The following is a 26,848-nucleotide window of genomic DNA, read 5'->3' as shown; positions in this document are numbered from 1 at the left end:
AACCATCCTTTCCAATAAATATAGTTACATTAACAGAAATCTCTAATCCTTGAAATAGTAATAAAAGTGTTAACAACAATAAATGAAATAATATAAAGAAAAAAAATAGCCAATTACAGACCTTTGATTCAATCACACTGAATTGTGCCTACAAGACTCAGTAAGGTATTTACTGATGTACATTGCTTATCCTGTGGCGACTGCATATTATAGCAAGATTTCTGAATGAACATCCACACAGAATGACACTCAACAGGATAGGAAGCGTTTGTTGCCCACATTACTTTGTAACAAGTATCAACAGCCGCTATTATGTTGGGCAAATTATAAATAACGTCCTCAACGACAACAAAGTAGGAAGTTATACTTCTAAGAGATTCACCCACCAATAAGAGAAATGGCTGGAGCGTTATCCCAATAGCTGCTGCCTTCTTTCTTCTAGCTTCCAGTGATGAGACAACTTCAGAATTGCTCACAACATATGTAATGAAACCTTCCAGCACTTCTACCTTTGCTGGTTTCCACACGTTTGTCTTTGAACACTTGATATTTGAGGACGAAAGAAGAAATGGGATGAGGTGGAACGCGGCAATGTTTGACGTCTCTTCATCAGCTAAAAACAAAGATAAAAGTAAAAAATTGGTTAAGATGAGCAATATGCGGAAACTGTAAAGATTCATAGATTTATTCGTCATGTGTTATTTTACCAATTTCTAAATGAAACTGTGACATCAACTTTAAGACTTAATATCATGAAAATGATCCTAACCAGATATCTATTTAAAACACAAATGATTAAATTCTGAAAATATCAATGACATCTTATTCTAACTGTACCAGCATTTCCTTCTTTTCGTAAGAAAATGATCAGATGATACATACTTTCGCAATAATAAAAATAAATAAATAAATAAAAATAATAATGAGTTAGTGAATGGTCATGCGAATTGAGATGTAACTCCGATTTAGATACAGGAGGAGAGAAAGAGTTGAATAAAACACTGAATTATTTTAGGCGTAATGTTTCACTCATATTTCGTGAATTTTATCTTTCTAGCTGTGAAAATGAATGTGTAATTGTTTATGTTCGCCTAGCTGTATTGGCAAACTACGTATTGTTTCTGGTACTGACCTGACCTACAAGCAGTGGCTGTCGTTTTTGCTGTATTGAACTTAATGTTACTGTGGCTTTGGCTGTGGTCATATTTCTGAGATGATGTCCTGGATGTGATCGCTACCAAGACCAATTCTCTGCTACCAATGATGACCTCGTGGCATCTTGAGTCAGCGAGGTTGTCCGAGGAGAGGTGTTATCCAAGAATTCGGCAATCAGCATCAGCAGTAAGACATAGGAATAAATTTGTGCATTCGTAGCCTACTCGTAGGACCACGTTAGCTGTGGTAGAACGTTCACCTCTGGTGCATGGGTCCTTGGTTTGATCCCAGCTTTGCCAAGTGAACTTTGTGGTGGACAAGCACCGTGTGCGTGGGTTTTCTCGGGGTTCTCCCGTTTCCTCTCACTTTATTTATTCCACCATTTCATTCATTTCTCATCATCACTATTCCTTCTGCATAGCGGGCATAATCGTGGCACGTAGAACTTGTAATTTCATTTCGTACCCTATTCGTCTATCCACATGATGGTGGCAGTTCTTGTCTCTATTATTGAGTTACTGAAAGGTCGCCTCTGACAGATAGCTGCACATGTTGTAAACAAAACGAGAGGGAAGATTGTTCGCCAATCACAGCAGTATTCTTTCACGCTGTTGCTAGGCAACGAAGGTCACTGATCGCGCTGTTGCCGGTAGTTGAGACGACTTGGTAAATGTCTTAAGTTAGTCCCCAGAGCTGCTGTCTCTGTTGCAGCGTCTGGCAACAGCGCTTCCAGTATTCTACGTGCTCCACCGATCTGTCAGAAGCCACCTTTGCTTGCGTACACAGTAACTAGAGTGTCTACTAGCTGCACTATCAAAAGTTAAGATTCTTTGTGGAAACAGAAGTAAATCCTAGTCGATGGAAAGACCGATAACTGCTCTACCGGGTCCACACCAGAGAGTCGTCGAGAAGAGACACTGCGAATCCGTGTTGGTGGTTTTTGGATGTTGCTGACTTTCATCCTGTTGCGTGTTTCTTACCACGAATTCTGACTTATGACTTCCTTTCTCCAAGACCTTAGTCCCAGAAACCTGACATTACATTTTCGCAACCTGGTTAGCTCTAGCTCTATTCTGATATTTTCTAATGAATCAAACAAGACCAATGTATGTTTGCAAAAACTAATAATCGAATAATAAACACTTTCCGTTTAAAATAGTACTATTTCTTACAAGTTTTCAGACAATACCACATCAGATTACTCCATCAAAAAGTAAGGAGTAATAACGTCAACTTTAAGCAACACGACGTGAATCACAGTGAAATGTATAGTTTTTCTTACTTTATTGTGGTTTTACTGAAGGGGAAAACCTGCTCAACAATTGCTATTTGATAACTTCCCAATTTCTTACACCGTTGTTTCTAAATAGGGGAGGGGAGAGTGTTGCTCATCTCGTTAACAAATTGACAGCAATGGCTATTTACCACAGTCCAAACTGGCGTCATTGGCGCCGTTGCATAAAGACAAAAGAAAATTAACTGAACTGCTTTCTAAGAGAACATATTCAGAAAACAATTATCACACTATACGATATGATACAAAACTCACCATCCTGACTTTCGAGCAAGGTTGTTACGAACTTATCCCTTCTTAATGCTGGTCGTCTACTAGTGATATCAAACAACTTAGCTTTTATTAGAGGAAATTTCTCGAAAAGGGCATTGACATGCTCTGGATATGATGCTTCAAAATATTTCAGTAGCTGTTGATAAAAAGTAAATGATTATTTCAAATACTAGAAGTACAATTAAAGAAACAACAAATATATACATATATACTCATATTAAATTTTACATAACGTAAACTAACCATATTTAAAAAGAAATAGCTTTTATTCTAATATGCTAAATTCTTGTCGAAAAGAAAAAGAGAAATGTTAATTTTCCCTATTTCTTCTCGGCAAATAATTTCCACAATACAATTAATATATAAGGGAGAAGTTGCAATGTTATTGTGTTTCTTTGTATTCAGAACTTTCACAAGATATGATACAAGAACTTTCACAGACCTATTACTAGTAACTGAAGAGTTCCATTAAAGAGTGTTTACTCCCTATTGTTTTCATAAAACAAAAATAAATGGACAACAAGGTCATGTAAAACGAACCCGCTTCTCCACATTTTCAATAGGGTTCATATCCGGGCTATTTACAGGCCAGTGCATTAATGTAAATCCACTGTCATGTTCTTCGAACTAGTTTTTACAAGTACTTAATTGTCGATATATAGAGTGGCCCACAAGTAGGTATACAGGCCTGCATCGGTCAAGTATGACATTTTAACTGATTAAGATAATTAATTTATTTGCTTCGATTTATTCCGAGCTTAAGATATAAGTGAAAAAAATAAAAACAAACAATGAAGAAACTAAGTTAATACTTGTATGGATAACAATAAGTAAATGATATAAAATACCATGAGGCGATCAGTACGGGACTGTATACTTACTTTTGGGCCACCCTGTATATAGTACTGCCAACGTCTCGTGTGTAACCCTTCCTGTTCCAGAAGTGAAACATGATCTCGGGTCAATCTTGGTTATAACGTAATGGCACACAGGTGTATATCATCGAATACAGTTAAAAATACATTGCAACCATATGCAAATATGTTATAGTTTACTCCGAGTACTATATTTTACTTGGAGGGGAAAGAAATGAAACGACAGTAATCATTTTCCACATACAAAGAAATGTCAAGACAACAACAAATCATGTATCGGTACTATGGTGAGTGATCCTAACTGGCTATCAAGCTATAAATACTCAATTTTCATCGAGAACAAATATAAAAGGTTTTCTGTTGAACTGTAATTCCAAACTCGTTGTATCTCGCACTCAGGTACAGTAAGGATTGCTCCTGGATGTAAGCGATAGGTCACAGGGACCCTTGTACACTTATGAACATTAATAAATGGAGGCTGAAGCCATTATTTCTTTTGGCTCCAACCTCCATTTATTAACGTTCGTGACTGTACATACCTAAAAAAGGAGAATAGCATGAAATATTGTTTTGTTTGGCATTAATTTATGAACGTGTAAAACAATTGTCATTCGCACGCTCCATACAGGAGTTCGATTCTTCACTAAGTATTGAACCTTGTACCTAACAACTGCAGAAAAATTAGCGAAATTAGAAAACTAATATGGAAATGATAAATCTTATTCCCTTCATTAAAAGCAAATAAAGATCATAGTGACATGTTGCTCTGTTGGTAACATTGATAGTAGTTCTTACAAAAGAACTGTACGTGCCATTTAGCATACAATTGTATACGCATATCACAACTTTTATCTCTACATGAGAAGTCACACATCTGCTCGTTGCAGCAAGTGATTTCACGATGCTTCCTGATTTTATATTTAGCAATACCATCTTCCAATATGGGTTTGTGGTATTCATCAATCCCCTATCATAGACTTGATGCCCTTGACACTTTTGGTTTACGTAACACTACACAGCGTATGCAATTCACCTCGTCACTTTTTCTCTCTCATAATATACGACATATAAAGTAAGCCAGGTACTGAAAACTAAGCGCGAATCAAGATATATATACACACTTCCTGCACTGAAAACTATGCGCAATTCAAGATATATTAATTTCCTACACTTCTATCTTTATTTCACCTCATTTATCTATTTTCTATCTCTATCTTATTTATTCATCTAAATTAAATAGTTTAATGCGTTTGTGGCATTTGTTGCCTAACCTCGTCATGGATTGAGTTTTCGCTTGTTCACGATTCTTGTACTTTAACATATTAACCTAATTTTTGTATTATATAAAAAAACTAGGAAATGAAGGAATCAGATGAGCTGTTAATAATTTTCTTAATGTTAAAACATATTATTTTTTATCATTTTAAAAAGTTAATAATTACATAGTTATGAATATTAAAATTTGTTTTCTTTCGTATTACGTTTACCAAACTCTTCTCTTCATTAAGTCCAACAAAAGATTTCCGCGCGCTCGAGTTGAGGGAAGTGGCACCGCGTAGCATAGTAGCTAACGCTTTCGTCTTTGGTGCGAACGGTCCCGGGTTCGATTCCAGGAGGGGGCACTCGGTCGAAAAATGTAACACGCTCTTTCAGGCCAGCCACCCTGAATGACGTTTTCTTGGGTTTTCCTCATTCACACCAGGCAAATGCAGGGGTGGTATCTAACTTATAGGTACCAGGCCGCTTCCTTGCTTCGCCCGGATAGTGTGCTCGCCGAGAGATGTCATCCTTCAAACATAAATAGCCTTAGATGTCGAGAGCCCAGAAATCTAGAAATCTAAATCCTAATCGAGTTGAGGGAAGATGTTAATACAGGGTGTTTAAGACATTGAGTTTTGCAGTAGCCGTATTTCTGGCTTTTTTTATTATTATTAACATTCCAATATAAAAGTTAAAATTTAACACACTTTTCTTTCGTCGTATTGTAAGCATTTAATCTGCATTAAAGAAAGTGGCGAAAGAAAAAAAAGAAGGATTTCAAAGTGAAAAATAATAGTTGAGTGTACATATATTGATCATTTAGCCACTAAAAGTGTGTTTGACATCCATACTTATTGCATAACTACAGTAGCAATCCTGCTTTAAGTTTTTTAATGGAATAGGCTCACTATGTATGTAATGCAGTCAATCCTATCTACTCTGGTTTACTTACCTTTGGCTTGAGAAGTTATCAAATAAAAAGCACACTTAACATTTTGCCTGAAACTTAAATTTATAAAATTTAATTGTTAATTAAGTTTTTAGAATTTTGAAATTCCAGTATTTCTAGTATGTAAAACAAATCCAGTATAATTCAAGAACTTCCACTACAGTAGACACCTTGTGATATCTTGATTCGAACTTAGTATTCAGTGCCTAACATAATGACTTCTTAATTTAACTCGCGCCCAACTGTTCAGTGCCCAAACGTCACGTGCCGTGCACATACTGACTGATCATCAAAATTGTGCTAAATATAGCCAAATACTTAATAGGCGAAAAGTATGTCTAAGAAAAGAACTAATATCACTAAAGGAAACTTTACGCACGGAAAAAACGTTTATGTTGGACTTTTCATGATCTAATGAAGTTAATGTAGTTACAAACAATATCAAAATTATAATTTCAATGAATACAAAATTGTGCACTTCGTAAACTGGTACCAAACTTTGTAATTTAATTTTCTACAAGTTTCTAATTCATTCCAGTATAATAATATGTTATGATTATTACAAAATTCACATATGAATTAGAGCTCCTTCGTGGCTAAGCGGTTAGTGTACGCGCCTTTGGCGTACAAGACCTGGGTTCGATTTCCTGCGGGAGCTCATGTGGTTCGGATTTCACGTTAATCAGTAGGTCCCGTCTTATATAGCCTCGCTGCTGAAAGAGACGTTAAACTTGAAACCAACCAACCACATTACGGCCACTAATTTTTAAGTCAATGGATGACGGAATTAGCAATTTTTAAATAAATGCTTTTACATGGAATGTGACTTTTTGTTTATTGTACAGAGTGAGGCAAAAGTCCAGCACCACCTTTATATTTTTAAAAAAGCTTGAGGAAAGATGACGAAATTTTGAATGTGGATAGTTGGGGTGGGAACGTCAGAAGGCACCATTAAGCATCATGGCGGCCATCTTGAAATCCTCCATTTTGAATTCAGGAGGGTTCAATATTTCTAATGGGAAGAGGGACATTTCACATGATTTAACGCTAAAATTTCACCAGAAATACGAATCTGAAGTTATTTTCACCTAACTCTAATCAGTAATAAAATGTTGTTAAGTAAACATTGCATATGGGTTAATACAAGATATGTTCTATGTGTTCCCCGTGTGGGCAACACATAATGCAAGACTTTTTTCAGTACTAATCGACACGTAATAACACTTCCGGCGTCACAGATCCGCAAAGTACCTGATTCATTGTTCAAAATGTCGGAGATAAGTGATTTTTTCTTGATAAACAAGGGCTTTGAGAGGCTCCACAGGTAAAAGTCTAAGGGTATCAGATCGGGGAAAGGGGGAACTGTGCAAAGCTTTATCACTAAACAACATACTCAGAGGAAACGTGGGATTCTCGTTACATTTGATTCCAACCCATTCTGCAAGTTGAATTCTCCTATCTGGGTCATCCTTCATTAGGTACTGCTGCAGTTGGAGTTTGTATGAATAACGTTTGTGTGCAGCACACGGAGTATCGATTTCTGATTAACACCTGGAACTTAAGGAAAACGTGTGGTACTGCGTTTCTGGCTTTTTACCAAGGACGCTACAACTGCCGTTCTGTTCTAGTCATCGGGTGTCCAGTGCGTTGTTTGTCGTGCACAGACTCAGAAACAGGAACATTCCAAAATACGCGACAGTGTGTATGTGCAATGTTGTTCCTCGCTGGATGCTGGGCATTGAAATCATTAGCGATCTCTCTGGCACTGCGTTCCCCACTGTTGATAACAATTTCAATCCTTTCTTGGAGGGTGATAGCTATGTTACATCAACTAAAAAGACAAATCAAAACCCATTCCATGATGCAATATGCAATGTTTACTTCACAAAATTTTATTAGTGGTTAAATTTAGGTGAAAAATAACTTCAGATTCGTATTTTCTGGTAACATTTTAGTATCAAATTGTTTGTCGCATATCCCTCTTCCTACCTGAAATACTGAATTTGAATTCAAAATGGTGCATTTCAAGATGGCCGTCATGATGTCAAATGGTACCAACTGGTGCGCACTCACCAAAATTAACCACATCCAAAGTTTCATCATCTTTTCGCAAGCCTTTTCACAAAAATACAAGGGTGGTGCGGAACTTTACCTCACCCTGTATTTGCAATACTAATCTATTAAAAAAATGTATTTTTTTTCTTACCAATTTGTATCCCAAAGGTTTTGTGAGGGGCTGGAAATCGTGTAAGTATTCCGCAATTGAATAACCATCTTTGGACATAAGCCTGGATAGGCGTTGGCTTGTCGTTTGCATCCATTTATTTTCTGCTACCTGCCAAGGCTCACTACAATATCTTAACCATTGTAGGTTTTCCTGTACCTGTGCCTGAATTTCTTCGGGCCAATAAGAAAATATGTCTGGGCTAAGTCTTGAAGACAGAGATAATGGTGACCGTGGACTTACAGATGGTGATGTAGAAAGCCGGCGACGAGGAATTAGACCACTATCTCTGCCTTTTCTTTTAAGATTGTGTATCATATCTGGTAGCTTTCCTATAGCACGATTCACCATTCCCTTTTCACTTCTGTGGAAAGTTCTGGTAAAATAAACAGATTCTAGCTCACTAGGAAATAACTTCTTAATTTCCTGAGTCCAAAATGCGTACGTTTGAGTCGTTACAGCCTTTGATAGGTCATCTTTAAGGATGTTAGTACATATAATTTTTGTCAATATTATCCGTGACTCTTCTTCCATTGCAACACTTCTGTCTTTCTTGAGCAAAATTTTCCCCTCGAAACTTGCTTCCAGAAGTAAATGAAGTGTATAAAACAGAACAAACGTAATGCTTTGTAAAATATACTCTTCAATGCCTACGACGGTGGCACATCAGGTATATTTATTACAATCGAACATATACTTCATCACACCAAAGCCAAATCAAACTAGACAGTGTAACAGACCTTATGGCCCTGAACCGGCACCAACGCTGTATGTTAGAGATTGGAGGAACTACGTCCACCTGAGTGACGAATAGGTAGTCAGCCCATTGCGTCAGCTGCCTCCAACAGGTATACGTAGGGATTTCTAGACCGAATGGCCATCACGTCTTTTATTTCATGACCCAAGTGTACTCATAACGCTTCGTAGACGCCGAAAATTTGGGGTTCTAATTCAGAATATTAAATCCGGGACCATACATACATGAGTCCAACGCTCTAACCCTAGACCAGAGATCGCTAACTGGGTGAGACATTTTTGCACTCTTCAGAGCTAGTGCGCAGCGAGGTGCATAACTATGCATTTACCTTGAATGAAATCAGAATAGGTAACTGAATGTAAAACGTGTTTGTGCTAGTAGTCACATTAGAAGCAGGAAAAAAAAAGAGTGTTGGCCCTTTGACTTAATGATTATTTTCATTTTATCCTTTGTAAATTATAGCACCTGTTCTCAACGTGGACGTTAATGTCCCTCAGGGGATCATAAACTATAGTTACAGTGCCATTTAAAATTGTGCTAGCAAATTGGATTTACTTTGTCTGAAAATGACAGTTCGGCGAGGCGTGAGATAATTCCTGTGGGGCATAAAGAGCTCAACTCCCTGGTCTGCTAATTGTCGCATACCAACTAGAATTTGTGAAGTTCGCGCTCATGTCCCCAGCGACAAAGCTGCACACAAAAATATCGCAAACCGGCTACAAACATCACAAAACGCAGTGCGCTGCTGAATACTCGTACAATGGAAAGCTCAACATACATCGTGTTGCCAAATTACGAAGCTTAATTCAGATAAGAGGGTCCTGGTACCTGTTTATCGGCATGACATTCCAAGTTTCTACGGAATTGATCAGAATCGATGTAGGCGCTTCAAGACAAGACATTAAGTCTAACTTCTTGTTTAACTGCCTCTTCCTCAACTCATGTTAGCAGAAACTTGCATTCATGCCAACCCGTTCACAGGCATTCAGTGAAGACGTCTGATGCATCACTCTTTCGGGCTATTGACACGAGCCTTCTCACGCAAAAGCCACACACCATTGAAGGATTGTGAAAAGCCAGTCAGAAGTGGTTACGATAGATATGTCTACCCTTCGTGTCAATCTCTAACAGTGGAAACTTGGGATTGGATTAAATAGTTCTGAGTTTAGTGTCCCACGGATTGTTTTGAGTTTAATGGAAACAACCTCTATATACTGACTCCGAAAAATATAATTGTATTAAATGGGGACTTATTCTTAAGAGCGTTCACCTCTGGTACGTGGGGTAAATGGGTCGATCCCAGCCCGCACCAAGTGAGTTTTGTGGTAGACAAGCACCGTGCGCATAGGGTTTTCTCGGAAATTTCCCGTTTCCTCCCACTTTCTTCATTCCACTATTTCATTCATTTCCCATCATCACTGCCTACATTAGCCTCAGTGCATAATCGTTAGACGTTAGATATTTTTCATTTTTAAAATGGGAGCAAGTATTTTCTTCTAAATTCCCAGTTTTATGCTCTAAGAAACATATTGGCTATTGGTAGTAGCTAATTTTAATGGATGGTACACTCCGCAGAAAAAAACCGCAACATGAGCATATAAGTTTGTGAAACTACGCCTAACAGCGCAGGGAATCAACATAACGTCTAAGTGGCACAAGTCTCGCCACGAGAAACCTCGACGTCCTTCCCTGCACATTTATTTTGGAGCAAAAGACTTTGTCGTTTCACAAATAACATACATGTTCATGTTGCATTTTTTGCTGTGGACTGTACAAACAAGATTTTTTTTTAATATCTAATTTCTTACCGATTTTTCATCATCTTGTGGCAGTTCCCGATGAGTTGGAAACACCTCTCTTTCCACTGGTGTTGTAGTTCCACTTACATCTAACATTAATATATTGTCATCACATGGCAACAATATTTCGTGTTCTGGAGCAAGCTCTTCATTATGTGTCAAAGATGATGTAGTTGTTTGGGAGGCCTAAAACCAATATAATATTGTATGAAGAAATGATTCCTATTTCATTTTGTTTTGATTGTGACAGAGATAAAGAGTGCTGTCAATAACGAAAAATAATTACAAACGTTTCTTTCCCAATTTTCTTTTCTTACTCTAAGATTCACAGTCGCAGATTGTTGTGAAAGAAGGTATTTTGCTTAAAAATATATATGCCGTCATAGTGAGAAACAGTGTTGGAGGTGCTATGAAAAATTTATTTTATAATTATTATTATATGTTAATATACTAGTTCAAAACCACTTACATTGGTATGAAGTTTATACACTCAATCATCGCTCTGGCGAAGATCTGTAGTTTAGGAAGAGGATTTACCTTGGAATGAAGGGAGAATTTCGAACTGACTTTGCAAATATGGAGTGGGAACTGAAAATTGAGAGAGAAAGAGAGAGAGAGAGAGAAAGAGGACGCTGGAATATAAGGGGGCTAATTAAGTAATTTACCCCAACTTCTTCCTATTTTAGTATAACAAATAGCAAACTCGAAACACCTGACGAAAATCCTGTGCCGAAGTTAAAAGTAGCACGAAATGAAACAATGAACATAGAAGAAAGTGAGATCTTCAACTGAAAATGATCAAGTTTATTCACTTGTTATAAGTTTCCCACCCCCCCAAAAATGCTTACAACAGTTTGAAATATGCAGTCTGATTTATTCATAACAGACTAAGGAAGAAAAATATTGTGAATATTGGCTGAAGTTACAGATAATTTCTGCCTACTACAGAAATGGGAATACGTGGTTACACACAGGACGATGATTACAAGTACGGTACACGAAATTAATAAACTTATGTGGAATTACGAAAATATTCTTCCAAAATAAAGACTAAGACTTGCTTAAGAAGAAGTTCAATATGTTTCTTTTCAATTACTTGTTTCATATCTCCTGAAAAGTGTAACAAGTTCAATAAATATGAGAACCGTCGTCAAAATTCTATAGAATATACTCCTTAAAGTTGTTACACCTTCGAAATGTAAGTCATTATTCCTGACAACTGGTGTCAATAATCAATCTACTATTGAACCTCGGCATTGGGGTCCTTTAGTGCTACACAAGCAAAATGAAAGGTTAGGTTGATCAAGGTATAGGTGCCAACAAGCTTATTAAACATAAAAATGGATTGATTGGTAAAAATATACGTGAGAAAGTATGCGCACTGAATGCGGAAATCAGAAAAAGTCTATACTGCGATTTGTTTGTTATTAAAAAGAAATTATCCAGTTTGTTGTTTAACTAAATTCAAGGAAGAGGTAGGTAGAAATTTACTGCACGAAGATCATGTTCCCCGAGAAAAAGTAACTCTAATATTTTAATGTACTTGCGAAATCCGAACTTTATTTTTTTTCAACCTTGGCAAGTACACAAGGGGAAGTTTTATATAATTATTTCTGCATCACATAATTATCCTGCGATGCTAATTAGAATGCTCAACGACTACAACGACTTCACTATCTTCTAACTAAATACATGATTAAAAACTACCATAATTTCTTATAATTTGCACACCTAATTTTATCAATTTTGATATTCTATAATTTAAAACATACAAGAAAATATGATTTCAGCTTGTCGTAATGATTCACTATGTAAATTGTACTAGTATTGTACCATTACCTCATTTATAACTACGTTATGTAATAAAATAAAGAAATACGAAAATAATAATAGCTTACAAGCGGAGAAAGTGGACGATCACAATCAAGAAATGGATGCATGTCGCGTTTCCAATTCTCCCAATTTCGTGTGAAGAGTGCTCGATGACCAATTTTCGGAATTAGTTCCTTGATATCTTTATCAGTCAAAATAGCCATCGTATCTACAGTAATGGCATTCTCTGTAAGAAAAAGTGAGTTTGTACATGTCGCTTCCTTTTAGGCGAAAGTTAAGAAAATGATACTTTATTTTTAAGGCTTTTTGAAAATGAGATACAAAATTGTACAAGAAAACCTGTAAGAATGATCAAAACTATAGTCACTTATGATGAATTCAATTAACACTCGAAACAGTTAACTTTTATTTAATCTATATTACAACAGAATGGTTGCTATTCCAAAGTGAAATCAGAAAAGAAAATAAATCCTGCCGTATATCCAATGGTGGGAATCGCCGTTTCTTGGAAAATCTTTGGTACATTATTTTGAAGCTACAAGTTCAACACTAAATCCACATATCTAAAACAGAAACCAATTAATTAACAAAATCGAATGAACAAATAACTGAGAAACGCTTTAATAATGATTTTAAAACATCCAGATCGCAAAACTATAACTTGGCAGCAGAGAGTCTAACATTTTAAGAAAAAGTCATACATAAACCGAGTTACGTTATTGTTGTATGAGAACATCTTTAATATACAACAAATCAATTTATTATTACATATGTTTGAGTATAAAAGGTATTTTTATGTTTCACTCATTTTTCGAATTAAAAGTCTTAAGTGTCAATTAAATAGCTAATAATTTTATTGAAGTCGAACAAATTGAAGCCTATTTCAGAAAATAGTTTTCGTAGTACTTTAAATCACTTATTAATCGTTATGAAAGTGAACTCTTCACATTAAAGTCATAAATTTGGAACTAAAGACGAGATTATGTATCTTCATTATCACTGATACTGTAAAACTTTTAACTTCATCAAAGTTAAGAATCTGCTTGCCTTCATTTATCTTATTATAGTAAGAAGCAATTAAAATGTTGTACTTTCCCCTGAAATAATATTTAATACTGTATGACAAATCACTGACCCTGTCACTATTCTTAAACAAGTGACAATGTTACTGGAAGTATCAGCTAATGTGCGACTATCTGCAGAAAATGACAATTGAAGAACAGATGTCACTGCTGAAACCGCTACAAAACGAATTTTGCTTGACTACGCTCCTGTTTTGAGTTTCCTTATTCCACGATTAAATGATGAATCAGATGTATGGAGAATAAATTCTTTTTTGTTACTGAATTACTAACTGACAGAAATGTCGTTAATAAAGATCAAAAATTAAGAAGTTGAATGCTTAAAATTTCCAAGTTGATGATGATTCTTTTCTCCTCAAAAAGATTTTCAGGGCAGTCGCTAGTGGCTTTCTACAGATGTTAATATTGATTTTTTTTTCCATCATACTTTCGATGTATAATGGTCCTAGTTTTCGTACCTACACGTTGTGAAACAGTGTCGAGAGAATAGCTTAACACTCGGAGTGACTACTTCAGAAGCTATTGCAGGGTTCCCACTCATTTTCCAAGATCAAATTCCCTGACTTCTCCAGGTTTTCCAGGTCACTTCTCAGAAATTTCCAAGTACACCATTCTGTAGCACATATTTGTACCGGTGCATAGAAAAATAGAATTTGCACATGAAGGAAAAGAAACAAAACTTCTTTTTAATTAAGAAATGTACTTCTTTAAACCTGTAGTACTGAGCCATAATACTGCATATTTTCACCACTACTGGTGTATCTGTTACTACCATCATGTTACTACTTTGATACAAATTTTCAGTATTTTTGTACTCATTTAAAAACTAAAAGGAATATTTAATATTTTTCACTCTACAAATATGTACATGGTTTATAGCTATCAAAAAATAAGGTTTACAAAAAATCAGGTGTAACCAGTTTTTTTTAGTGTTCATAGTAACCTCGGGTTTGCGGTTACTATGAACAACAATTTCAACTGCTTATAGCTTGTTTGCCATGGAGTTCAGGGGCTTCATTGTGACAGAAAAATAGCTGGGGTTTCACTGAACACGTAGGTATAATTTAACCAGAGATATGTTAATAATTACTATTTTTAAAAAAAACGAAAATTTGAGACAATTCACCTAGAAAACTTGAATTTGCTCTTCCATGCATAAATCCTTCCAAACATCCATGAGAATAATAAAACTGCTCGTTTATGGCTATTGACATACCCACCAAGTATGGAATGTCCAAAATTTTCTAAAATGCATTGAAAAATTGCACGTAAAAAATTGTTGAAAAACGTGAAAAAAAGGCTATTTGCTGCCCGTTCTCGTGTCCTTAAATCAACATGAAACTATGAAACTAAATTTATATTTACAAATATGTACATTCTTGTGATTCACTTGCATGTAGCTCTAGTCTGATCTTCATAAACTTAGCATGTTTGGCTCAGGAAGTGTCAACACTATGTCGGCGTATGTCACATTATCAAAGTCATCTCGAACTGGCCAATAAAATTCACTATGATCCTTCTATCGGAGGAACTTAACCTCAGCTCATTTTTCATAACATTGAAACACTTCCCAACAGAGACATGTTCAAAGTAGCCCCATTTTTTTTACAAAAAATGTGCAAAAAATGTTATTCATAGTCATATTTTATTTCTTTAATTTTTTTATGTATATGGGAAACTTACAACATAGTCTTATTAAAAAATACTAGAGCTCCACAAATATACAACCCAGGTCTCCACAGTAAAGAGTTTGGGTGGACATAAATTTTTACTCTAAAACATGGTTCCAATAAATACTTTTTTTTGTATTTTTTCTTTCAATTATATTGCTCCATTTTACTTATATAAGTAAAGTAGAAGAACTAGGTTATATGAACGTGTATAATTGAAGCGAATTGTTGCAACTTTTGTAAGATTTATGGACATTACAAACATTTTCCGACTTTATGTTCATAGTAACCCCGGTTGACGGTAATCTATTCGTTCTAAGGTCGTTCCTTTGGTCCTATCATTATGATACTTCGGAGGATGCATAGTCTGAACAAGAAACAAAAAAGACACCCATAGTATTTTAAACGATGCCTACAAGAAGAAGAGAGCCTAAGAAAAAAAAACAATTGTATGCAATTGAAGTAAAAGTACGATTAAAATTAATATAAATGTCAATGACTCAAGAAAGACAAAAGCTCTACTCTCTGGTTCGGTCATTTACAGCAGCAGGACATAATAATTAATAATTCGTGCAATTAAGCCCCCTTTATTTTTACTGTACTTATATAACATTTTAACAAACTCTGCTTTAAAAACACCAAAATCAAATATCGCAATATAAAACTAAAGAAATGGGACGATTCATGTTTTTATTTATTTATTTATTTATTGCGGGTTCTAATTTTTGAAAGTGTATTGTCAATTCTTGATGTGATTTTGATTACCAAAGAGTAAGAGGATCTACTAATACGAAGCCCAAATCTGAAAGTTACGGTAAGTGGATTTCAATCACCATGAAATAGATTATCCACATGCATAGATTACTATCATAATAGAAACAACAAAAATATATCATAATTCCATGAGCAAATAAAGATCATAGTTGCACGAAAATAAAGATTCATTAAAAAATTTCAATGTATTATTTTCTTTCACTGCTTTGAACATAGTTGGCACATTATCTTCCAAGTGATTTCAAAAACGATCTAACATTATTTTTCCATCCCAGGAAAGCAAGTACATTCATATAGTAACAATGCACACTGGATTATCTATTTTCAAGAATCATGCATCACTATAGAGATTTCTTTCCACTTTTGTACCAAGGAAAAAAGTTCAAAAAAATCATGTAAAAGTGCAGAAGACTGACTTTTCAACATTAGAAATGTAGAAGTCAAACACATTCATGCATTAACCCAGGAAATGCCCTGTTACATACGAGTATATGCTTTTTAAAGTGGAAATATTAAACCACTGGCTCCAGTAGCAAGAGTTGCCACCTCTTTCAAGCATTTGTCATTATATAAGAAATTCATGCTGTAGCTAAATGAAATTTAAACAATAAGTTATGAAATTCCCTGATTTTTCCAGGTTTTCAGACATTTTAGTGAAATTCCCTGACTTTTCCAGGACTTTTTAGTGCTAAGCATGTTTCCCTGACTATTCCAGGTTTTGCAGGTGAGTGGGAACTCTGTATTGTGGCCCGTTACACAAAAGAGGATCCCTTGCTAAACTTTCACCCACGGACCACTACAAGAAGGACTGCAAGAAAAGTGACACCCGTAGTGCTAAGGGCGATCCGTGAAGTGCCAAGAAAATTCCCGGACTCAACGTGATATGGATCAAGAATTTCACATCGCACCCTCAACAGTGAACAAAATAATTTGCAAGTGCCTCAGGTTGAAGTGTGTAGAAGGCCCGTGTACATCATCTTTTTCCTCGTCACTTTGCCGAACATAAGACGAACTGCAGGAAAGTACCTGGCGAGTACCAAATGAAAGAAAGTTATCACTATGGATGAATCATATGTCCATCTCATTGCTGGTGATCAGATTCAGAGGATTACATACTGTGAAGTAAACGGCAATGAGCGCAGCAACTTTATTTGCCAGTGCAGGGAGTTTCTTTCATGGATTTATGGTTGATATGAGAGTATGTTAATGATACGCAGGTCAAAAAGAAGTGAAGGTGAGCTCCAGATACTTCCAAGAATCCATTCTGACATTTACCTTTCGGAGAGAAATCTCAATTGTATGGAATAGACGCCAACCATGTGATGATCCATATGGACATCCTTCGAATCATACCGCAAGAACATCACTACGTTTTATGAGAAAGTGGCAGAAGAATTAGGAATTCGTGTCATTCCGCTTAAGACATTCCTGTGAAAAGCCCAGATGTCAGTCCAATGGAGTTTTGCGTATTTGGTCTGTTGAAACGAAGTCTTCAACATCGACGCCAGCGCTCCTCGGATGTTCTATGAATGTTCTTGCAGGGAGGAAAAAGATAGAATGCTCATGCCTGTCCTGCGTCGGAGCTTGCTGTAATGGAAACTACGATGCAGAGCGATAGTCCACAATGCTGGGGTCAATAGAACATGGTCGGTGGTGGTATCTCGTAAGCTAAAAGCGGTCGGGAATAAAATGAACACATTTCTGTACCTGTGTGTGCAACAGTTGCCCCCTTTCTCCTCGTTCAATACATATGAAATGAAATCTTTGAGTTTTACGTCCCACGGTTATGCCGGTTAGGCTAAAGGAGACGGTGATGATGAAAGATGAATGAAATGGTGGAATGAAGAAAGTGGGAGGAAACGGGAGAACCCCGAGAAAACCCATAAGCACGGTGTTTGTCCACCACAAAGTCCACATGGCGGGAGCAGGGTTTGAACCCAGGACCCCAAGCACCGGAGGTGAACGCTTTACCACTGAGCCACCTCGCCCCCTCGTTCAATATATATGCATGCATCTCTTACATCCCCTGCGTTTTCCCAATTCAACAGAAGAGTCTAACTCATGAAGAGATCTTATGAGGTTGTCATATTTCACTTGTCAATAAAATTCTTAACGTAATATTTATACAAGATGTCCTAAAAGTAATGGTGAAAAATGAAACCAGATTCCTGGCACCAAAAAAAAAAGTTTATATAACAGTTCGGAAGTGAGCAGCGGAGCTAGGCCACTTCGAATGTGGGATGAAAGGAATTTCACACTAAGAGAATGGAACTTGCCAATTTACAAAACCCCATTGAAGACGCGCGTGAACAGTTACGCAACACACCGGAAGTGATGGAATGCGTTCGAAACTCATGATTAGCACAGATGTGGGAGGACAGCACTTTGACCAACTTCTGTATTTACGTTTATTGTTAACACGTAGTTTGTAGTGCTATTCTGTGTAAGATGCTAAGTTACAAATACAATACGTCGTTGTTGATTTTGCCTGTTATTTCATTACATGACACGACTAGTTACATTTCTTATTTCTATCCTCTTTCAGCAAAGATTTTACATGGTGTACCACTTTAAATTGCCCCCTGAAATTATACAACTATGCTAAGTGGTCTTTGCTTTGATCCCTATTGTACATGTGCGTGCAATCGTGCCATGTATAAGAAGTTGTTTTTTTTAATGGTTTCCATCTTTACTGCACCGTTTCATTACTCCTGTCGTACAGACATTCGGTGAATCCCTAAATGACGTATTATGGAGAATCTCTGGCGCAGTTATGTAACATGCGTGTAAGATGTTACGCCGATATGATATTTATGTATTTTTGAACCACCTTCTTAGCTCGTATTATTCTGCGGGCAGGTGTGAAGTTCCTTTCCCCCTTATTCGAAGCTGTCTAACTAGGCACGTATCCATTTCCGGACTGTATGCCATATAAACATTTTTTTTTTGTTGTTGTTGTTTTGGTGCCAGGAATCTGTGATTTCATTTTTCGCCAATACCCATTACTTTTGGGTCACCCTGTAAATAGAAGCCTTGTCAATTACAAAACCTCCAATACCCGATTACCACGGCTTGAAAAATCTTGCTTGCAACTACTAGCCAACAAAAAAATCAACTAGAGACCATTTTGCAGTCACAGTGTTTATATTCCCCAAATGTAGTAAAGTACTCGACAATGGAAGCAGCGCTGCCGATTACATATACAATCTATCATCGATAACTGTCTGTTCTGGAGTCCTAACGTGAATAAGTATTTTCGAATGAAGATGAACAAATACGAAGTGAAGTATTAATCCCCTACAGAATTAAAATTCGAAAATACTTATTATTGTCAAATACATCATACTACAAACGAATTAAGTTAATATTAAGTTTTTTTTAACAAATCTTAAATGTTGAGGAGCTAATATACGAGTAGTTTGAATATACAATAATCTTTCCCATAAGACATAGTATAATGACTTGACTTTACATATGATTAAGCACAAAAATTTAACATCAGTGTACAGAGAGCTTAAGAATTAATAGCAGTGAGAAATGTCAGATTTCAGAGCTAGATTTCGAATAAGATCGACTAAAATAGTAAAATAGAATGAATTTTACTATCTTTCTTCTTTATTATATTATTAAAACTGAATTTTGGAAATGAAATACCACTAGACTATAACAAACAAAATATTCAACATCTAATCTAATGAAGATGCTAAATACTATCACCAGAAACCACACATATTTATAATGTTAATAAAATTAAGTGAACTCTCAACGTCGGAATTACATAAGTATTCTCAAAACTTATGTAATTCCAGACGTTGAGAGTTCACTTAATTAACAGAAATGTTAACAGAATAAAATTAACAGAAATGATAATTAAATCAATATTCGAATAATTATCCTTATTATCTTTTCTAATCAGTATTTTACTTTCACAAAAAAAGACGAAAAAAATCATTTACTCGACTAATGGGGAGGCGATTAACTATTAGACGACACAATGAGTATAATAACGCCACTACTGTTTCTCATTCTGAGTACATGTTTAAATTAGCCTAAAAAGTATTTTGCTGTGACTTTTTTTAATTATATAAATGCGACGTAAGAGTCCGTTGCAGTTGTAGTTTCAGCGCACTACATTTTGGAAGATTAATAGGTAAAATTCAATATTTTGCATGAGAAGACATGCTTATAAGGAACAACTTTCTACATGCCACATTACATTACATACAAAGAAATGCAGCGGCATTTTAGGTTTACAAGTATAGGGTTACTATAGTCCGCGTCACCTGAACAGGCGTGTGCCATCTGCCAATAACCTCACAGTGAGCTGTTACTAAACCTGCAGGGAGGAATCTAATTATTCAATTGTCCACAAATACGAAGAATATCAATTATCAATGATTAGATTCCTCCCTGAAAGTTTAGTAGCAGAGCACTGCGAGCCTATTGGCTGATACCACGAGCCAATAGTCGGGTGACGCGGACTATAGTCTAAAATCATTACAAGTCCTTTACGAGGGATAAAATAAATGAGTCTATATGTAAGATGGTTAGATGCTAGTTTACATCGGCGGCTTATTTCTGCACAGGGTATTACTTTTGTATCACCGGACCACACGCAAAATGAAATGAAATTAAATCTTTGAGTTTAACGTCCCACGTTTATGCCGGTTAGGCTAAAGGAGCCGGTGATGATGAGAAATGAATGAAATGGTGGAATGAAGAAAGTGGGAGGAAACAGGACAACCCCGGGACCCTAAGCATCAGAGGTGAACTCTCTACCACCGCGGCGGACCGCACGGAAATAGAAAAAAAAGTTATATTATTTAGCTTCTCACCAAATAGTAGGCTGTCACCCCGGTTCACTTGCTAGTGATTACTGTTCGAAATACAGAAGTGATGTATGGCATAAAACACGAAGCAACTTTTGCTAGGTGGCCACTAAAAAGTATGGATGCCATCTAACCCAGTCTGGGCAGAAGCGCAGCAGGAGGGCCCCAAGCGGACGTGAGAGGATGCGTCTGAGGGAGCAGGCGCGTCAGTGACGTTGGGCATACGCATAAGCGAGGATAGTGGGAAAATACTTTACATGTCGTAAAATGTATGGCTTGTGAGTTGCACAGCTTAGGGAGAGATAGCAGCCTAAATACCATCCAAACAATACCAAAATGCACTACATAGGTCACATTCGATTGTGTTTGGTTAGATGTTCCTCTTGTTTTCTGTAGTTTCAATTCGTTTTTACACTTACGACAAACTGTTCGCCTGTGTAGTAGACCATGCCTTTCAGACAATTTCAACAACTGACACTCGTTTATTTTTGTATAACTCGATAAAACTCAAACACTATGCCACAATCTTGTCATTTACGTACCATTTCCACACTCTCACCTATAAATCATGTCAAGTGTAAATCTCCGGCAAATAGTCCCTTCCACCTCCATATATAGTGCTGCTTACATAAAAAAATTCTTAACTTCAACTATTTCAATCACCTGACTTGCACTCACTCTTTCTCACAAACCAAAATAAATTCAATTCATCTGGTAAAGAGCGCAGTTTTACTACACGGATCCATAGTATAAGTAGTAGTAGAAATAGGAATAGGGGTAGCAATACGAGTAGGAACGGGTTAAAAGCCCTGCAGAAGTTCGTTGGGTTCTGTTCTTGACATTAAATAGCAAATTTCCCCACATTTTCCCATGCATTTTACAAACTATGAATCCGTATAGTAAAACTGCACCTTGTAAATTTTCAAAATTGGTCTGGCGATACATCAGTCAGCTTTTGCACACTATACAGAACCTATATTTTATGTTTACAAGTGGAGTTTTGTATAACCAGGACAAGTGTTATTGAAACTCGCATTTGTCAAAACGCACTTCTTTCCACTACTTTCACTTGTGCGCATAGTCACCATCGCTGTTTTGGACGAAACCCACGTAAGTCCACCAGCTTTGCCCTAGCCTTATGCGTTTAAATAGCACTCGTGCTGCTCAGTGGCTTCACAGCACAGGTTGATTTGTGTTTTGCACCTTAGTTTTGGGTTAAGTGCAGTATCGCCGCCCAATTTTAGGAAATTTACCGGGTCAATTGAAGAATTCATTAAAGTTTGTAAGTACAACGCAGATAAGGGGAATAATAAAAATTAAGAAAGTGGTTATATTTGTTGGTTGTTTTTGATGTTGTTAGCGGCACTGTATGTGGAGGTGGATGGACTATTTCGCGGAGAGGTACAGTTGTTTCACTATACAGATCCATAAATGTAAAATGTACAGAAAAAATCTGGCAAGTCTTCATTTTGCCCATTTCATATCGAGAAAAGAACCAAACCAATCCCTGCCGGGCAGGCACGTACGCAGGAATTTATTTCGGGAGGGGCCCAAAGCTTTTCGGGGGGGGAAACAATTTCAAGCTAAATCATATTAAAAATTGTAAAACTGCCCCTAAAATTAAACTAAATTTACAAAAAAAAGTCCGGATTTGGGGGGGGGGAGTCCGGCCTCCTGGGTACGTCACTGCTGCCGGGCTTCTAACCCGTTTCTACTTCTACTATTATTACTCTTACTCCTGTTTCTACTACTACTGGTACTTATACTATGGATCCGTATTTAAGTAATACTGCACGCCCAATGTAACGTAATCTAAGGTAACTTACTGTAATCCAACAAAATATAACTAAAAGCAATACATTTTGGTGCTTTCCTTCAGTTTTCAAAGTGGTTCGGCGATACGGCACGAATGCCCTAGTTCTCATAACCCAGAAACCATATATATACGTAAATTATAAAAGAATTATAATTTTCAACAATTATTTCTAGGAGTCTCCTTGAACTTTACTTATGCCAAGGCAGATACTTTCATGTCGCCCAGTGTAAATCTTCTAGGGAACAATACCAAGGAACTTGGTGAAAGAACTATAATTTTTCAACGAGCGCCACAAGTAAACCTGTACACAAGAGCGTTTAATCACTACTTCGTTTCTTGCTTTTATTTTTTTTATTATTTTTTATTTATTTATTTATTTATTTTTGAAATATTTGGTGGTTCTCGGTCACATGTCAAACAAGATCTATTTATATAACCTAGTGGATATAGTCCAAGGCAGGTTACTAAAGAAATACTAAATAATAAAGAAACACAATAAAGGTTTTGGCGCTAAGCATTATGTAAAATTGTCCAAGTTTATCTAAGAAAATTATCTACGGTTTTTGTTGTTTAGACCTAAGTTACTTACAAAGGCCGAACTTCAGTTTATACTCCAATTAAATATTCATATGTACAGACCTTCAAAGCGTAATATGTATTCCTTCACGCCCCATGATGACAGCAGGTTTCTCATTTCCTCTCCATTCTCGCTTTGTGGTTTTGACGTCCCCGTCAAGTCATCACATATTTCCGCTATTTTCGTGACTTACGTTTCTTGTTCTTCCGTAAGGGTTTTAGTGAATGTACGAATAACAGTAAGTCTGAAAATTTCACTGGTTTACACTGAAAATTGTATTAAATTGAAAATGCATCACACTACATTAAAACATGGCCACTAACTCACAGATCACATAAAGCCTAGCTTACGTATATTCGTTAAAGTAACATCAATGCAGTGTTACCAGTACACAAGTTCTAGAGGGTTAAATTTAATTTGTCGGAAAATCGGTTGATAACAACCGAGTATTTTAAATTAAATTAACTTTCTTAAATCGGTTACCTTTTTCTAACCTACTTTATAGGTTAATAACAAGCAAACACTGTGTTGTTTCTACGCATTTTCCAGCAACCTTATTCGATTGATTACTGGTGACCTCGTAAAAGTAACCCTTTTTGTCTCAGAAGGGCTACTGCAAATTATTAAGTGGTTCTAGCAGCCAAATTGTCCTTTAACCTCCAGTTTGTTACTGATTATTTTTCTCAGTGTACGGACACCATTAAATTAAAGAAGAAATCATCAAGTATGGTGTAGAGAATGTCGATGTTTTACGTCAAGTATGTATTCTTTTATGAATACATTTCAGTCAGAAACGAATGTAAATCTCTTGCTTGAATGTATTACAATCGCTAGTTCTTGTAACATGAACAGTTATACGAACATACGAAAGAACAGTTATAGAGGTAGAGATTTACAACCAATTGAAGCAGTACAATGAATAGTTTTAGAAGAGAAAAAGAAACATTTAAATTACCAATGCTGCACGTAGTAAGGAAAAACGAATTGCAGCGATGAAAATAGATAGTGAATGGACATACCACGATACAGGAAGAATATACATGTGCGAGTATGAAGGATGTTTGACAAATGGTTGTATCTTTTGTTACCCTAACGACGGAGAAAAACCCCTTATAACAATGTTACAGATACCATTCAATTTCGGTAGGAAACAATAAAGAAGATTCAAAAATTAAAATATTTTGGAAGTCAAGTTCATTAACTATGAGACTGTGAATTAAAAAACAATTGGCAGCAAGTGAAGAGATGAAGAAGTACGATAGTAATCATCCGTACACAAAGGAAGCTCCATTGTACCCTCGTAACGCTTTTTATGGAGAACGTGTGAATACCATACATTTGTACCATAAAGCACAAGAGTCTGAAGAAGAAACAATATGCTACAAATATGTTATTAGCATGTGTCCTTACGTCTCTAAAATTAAGAAATTTCCAATTTTTTACCCGAATATATATTTGAATGGAGATTCAAATGATCGCAGCATTAAAGAAGTAGAAGCACTAGTTAAGAATTCTTCCTTCAGAAACACTCTCCTATCCAATGCTCTTCTATTAATCGAATGATAGATTGCAAATGTATCCAATATTAAATAGACAAAATTTATTTCATCAGTGAAAAAGAAACAGAGAGATGAATTTGAATTTTTCTTGTCCGGTATTATTTTAAAAAAGCTAAGAAGTAAATCACAAATTAAACATTTGCGTTTTAGCTAACTCCTGAGTGTTCAAAATTTCCTCATGAAAATTTTCAACGAAGCAACAAAGTTACCGTATGGATATTTATTTATTGACTTAAAGCAGGATACGCAGATGAACATCGTTTCCAAATATCGGTTTCTGATTATATATATCATTACGTTTATGTTCCAACAAAATAGAAGAAGAAAATGATGTGTTTATACTGCTAGTTTTAAACTGTGTTTGTTCATTCTGTTAATGTGTCTCCAAGAATAAAACACAGATGCCCTTTTGGTACTCCGAGCAAAGTAAATCCTAAATTACGTAAAGCTTTAGTGGCAAATGCAGACTCTTCAGTGATTCGTAGTATTTGCGAATGGTGTTATAATGCATAATAAGGGAATGTATCCCTTACAAAGACACAAAAAGCAAGAAGAAAGTCATACAAAGAGAACTTTCGACATCTTGTAAACAAAGGAAACATCATCAAAAAGAAGAAGAAGAAGCATTTATTAGTGCAACAGGGTGGATTTCTATTGCCATTAATTACCCCTATTCTAAGTGGTGCATTATCAATTCTAGTAATCTCTCAGTGCAATTAAACACGCAAAGAAATTGATTTTAGTTTATTCTGAAGTTCTTAAACTTATACAAACACTAACAGTATAATCATCAGCTTTGGAGAAACATGAATCTAGTTTTAATCAATAAATGCAACACATTTTAAATTTATCTCTGCTTAGTGATGAAGAAAAATGGAATCAATATATTAATGGTCTTCAAAAATATTTACATTTAATACAAAAACAATAAGAACATTTGACACTTTCGATTACGTCAGCAAAATCAGAGAAACTTAAAGTACAACATGAAATATTGTTATCTATTCCAAAAATGTTTCGTAAGAGAGCTGAATTACTACTGCATAGTGGGAAACATGACGAAAAACGGACTGTTTACAACAAATATAATAAAATAGAAGGATCTCACATTGTAGGTTTAATTTGTAATGTGTCGCGAAAACGGAAATACAAATCCACCTGGTTGTGATCAATTTTCTAATTATTTACCTTCTAATAACACATCTCAAGAAATTATTGAAATCCAAAACGTTTGTCATATATTTTACGACAAATTACGCATCATCGTCAAGGGAAAAATTACCTCTGATATCGTTTGGACAAGACTAAGAAGGAGAAAAAGACGAAGAAAAGGAAAAAGTAGTATTTACTATAAGAAAAAGGAAACGTCCAGCCTCACATAAAGTATGGTCAAGAAGGATATCATGAACAAACAGTTAAGCAGAATTACTAGAACCTTTCATATCCTGCTAAGTTTTCAACTGCTAAACATATGGATAGCTACAAAGAAGAAAATTCTTGCACACTGTATAGAAAAATGTTACTGAAGCAAACAACATATACGTTATACAAATCAGCATTTCGTCGTTTTAAAAGAGTGTATGTAGTGAATAACATTCATGATAAGTGGGAAAGTGATATCAATGATCTTCAATCTCTTCATAAATTTAATGACGGATATCGTTATATTCTTACAGTGATAGATGTGTTTAGTCGACATGCCTGGGCTCTGCTATTAAAATCTAAAAGTTCAAATGATGTCTTATAAGTATTAAAAATTATTTTCAAACACAGAAATCAAATTACATTCCTAACAGATAAAGGAAGTGAGTTTACTAATAAAACAATACAAAAGTACTTGGAGAACACAAGATAAAACATATTGCAACTAAACATCCTCACATAATGTTATTCACTATAAGGAAGAGCGTTTTAAGAGAACGTTTAGAGCGTTTTAAGAGAACTCTAAAGGAAAGTGTGTGGAAGTATTTCCCAAAGTATCAAAGGTATAATTATGTATATGCATTACCTCTTATTCTGAAATCCTACAGTGAAGGTTATCATTCAATCATTAAGATGTCACCTTCAAATGTTTCTCAAAACAACCTGTTACAAGTATGGCGTAATCGGTATAATACTAAAA

General features: G+C 35.8%; 1 protein-coding gene across 1 annotated transcript; it reads right to left on the bottom strand.

Moving 5' to 3' along the window:
• Window positions 1-498: 498 nt before the first annotated feature.
• LOC145683344 (uncharacterized) lies at window positions 499-23,526 on the bottom strand. Its single transcript, XM_081754687.1, has 4 exons — window positions 23,230-23,526; window positions 12,485-12,645; window positions 10,596-10,772; window positions 499-613 (listed from the first exon to the last, which is right to left on the bottom strand). Exons 1-4 carry the CDS (start codon window positions 23,282-23,284, stop codon window positions 506-508), a joined length of 501 nt encoding a protein of 166 aa, XP_081610813.1. The 5' UTR covers window positions 23,285-23,526; the 3' UTR covers window positions 499-505.
• Window positions 23,527-26,848: the final 3,322 nt, after the last annotated feature.

Source organism: Thermobia domestica, chromosome 4, assembly GCF_964235325.1.
Source record: "Thermobia domestica chromosome 4, izTheDome1.hap1.1, whole genome shotgun sequence".
NCBI classification, from domain to species: Eukaryota; Metazoa; Arthropoda; class Insecta; order Zygentoma; family Lepismatidae; genus Thermobia; species Thermobia domestica.
Note: the sequence above shows the minus strand (reverse complement) of the source record. Positions and strands in the feature narration are given on the sequence as shown.

What these genes read in the sequence shown, in the direction of transcription:
- LOC145683344 (XM_081754687.1), bottom strand. Translation starts at nt 23,284, where the DNA reads ATGAGAAACCTGCTGTCATCATGGGGCGTGAAGGAATACATATTACGC. An exon ending in ATACATATTACGCTTTGAAG is followed by an intron (nt 12,646 to 23,229) that starts GTCTGTACATAT and finishes TTTTTCTTACAG; the next exon opens with AGAATGCCATTACTGTAGAT. An exon ending in ATCGTCCACTTTCTCCGCTT is followed by an intron (nt 10,773 to 12,484) that starts GTAAGCTATTAT and finishes TATTGGTTTTAG; the next exon opens with GCCTCCCAAACAACTACATC.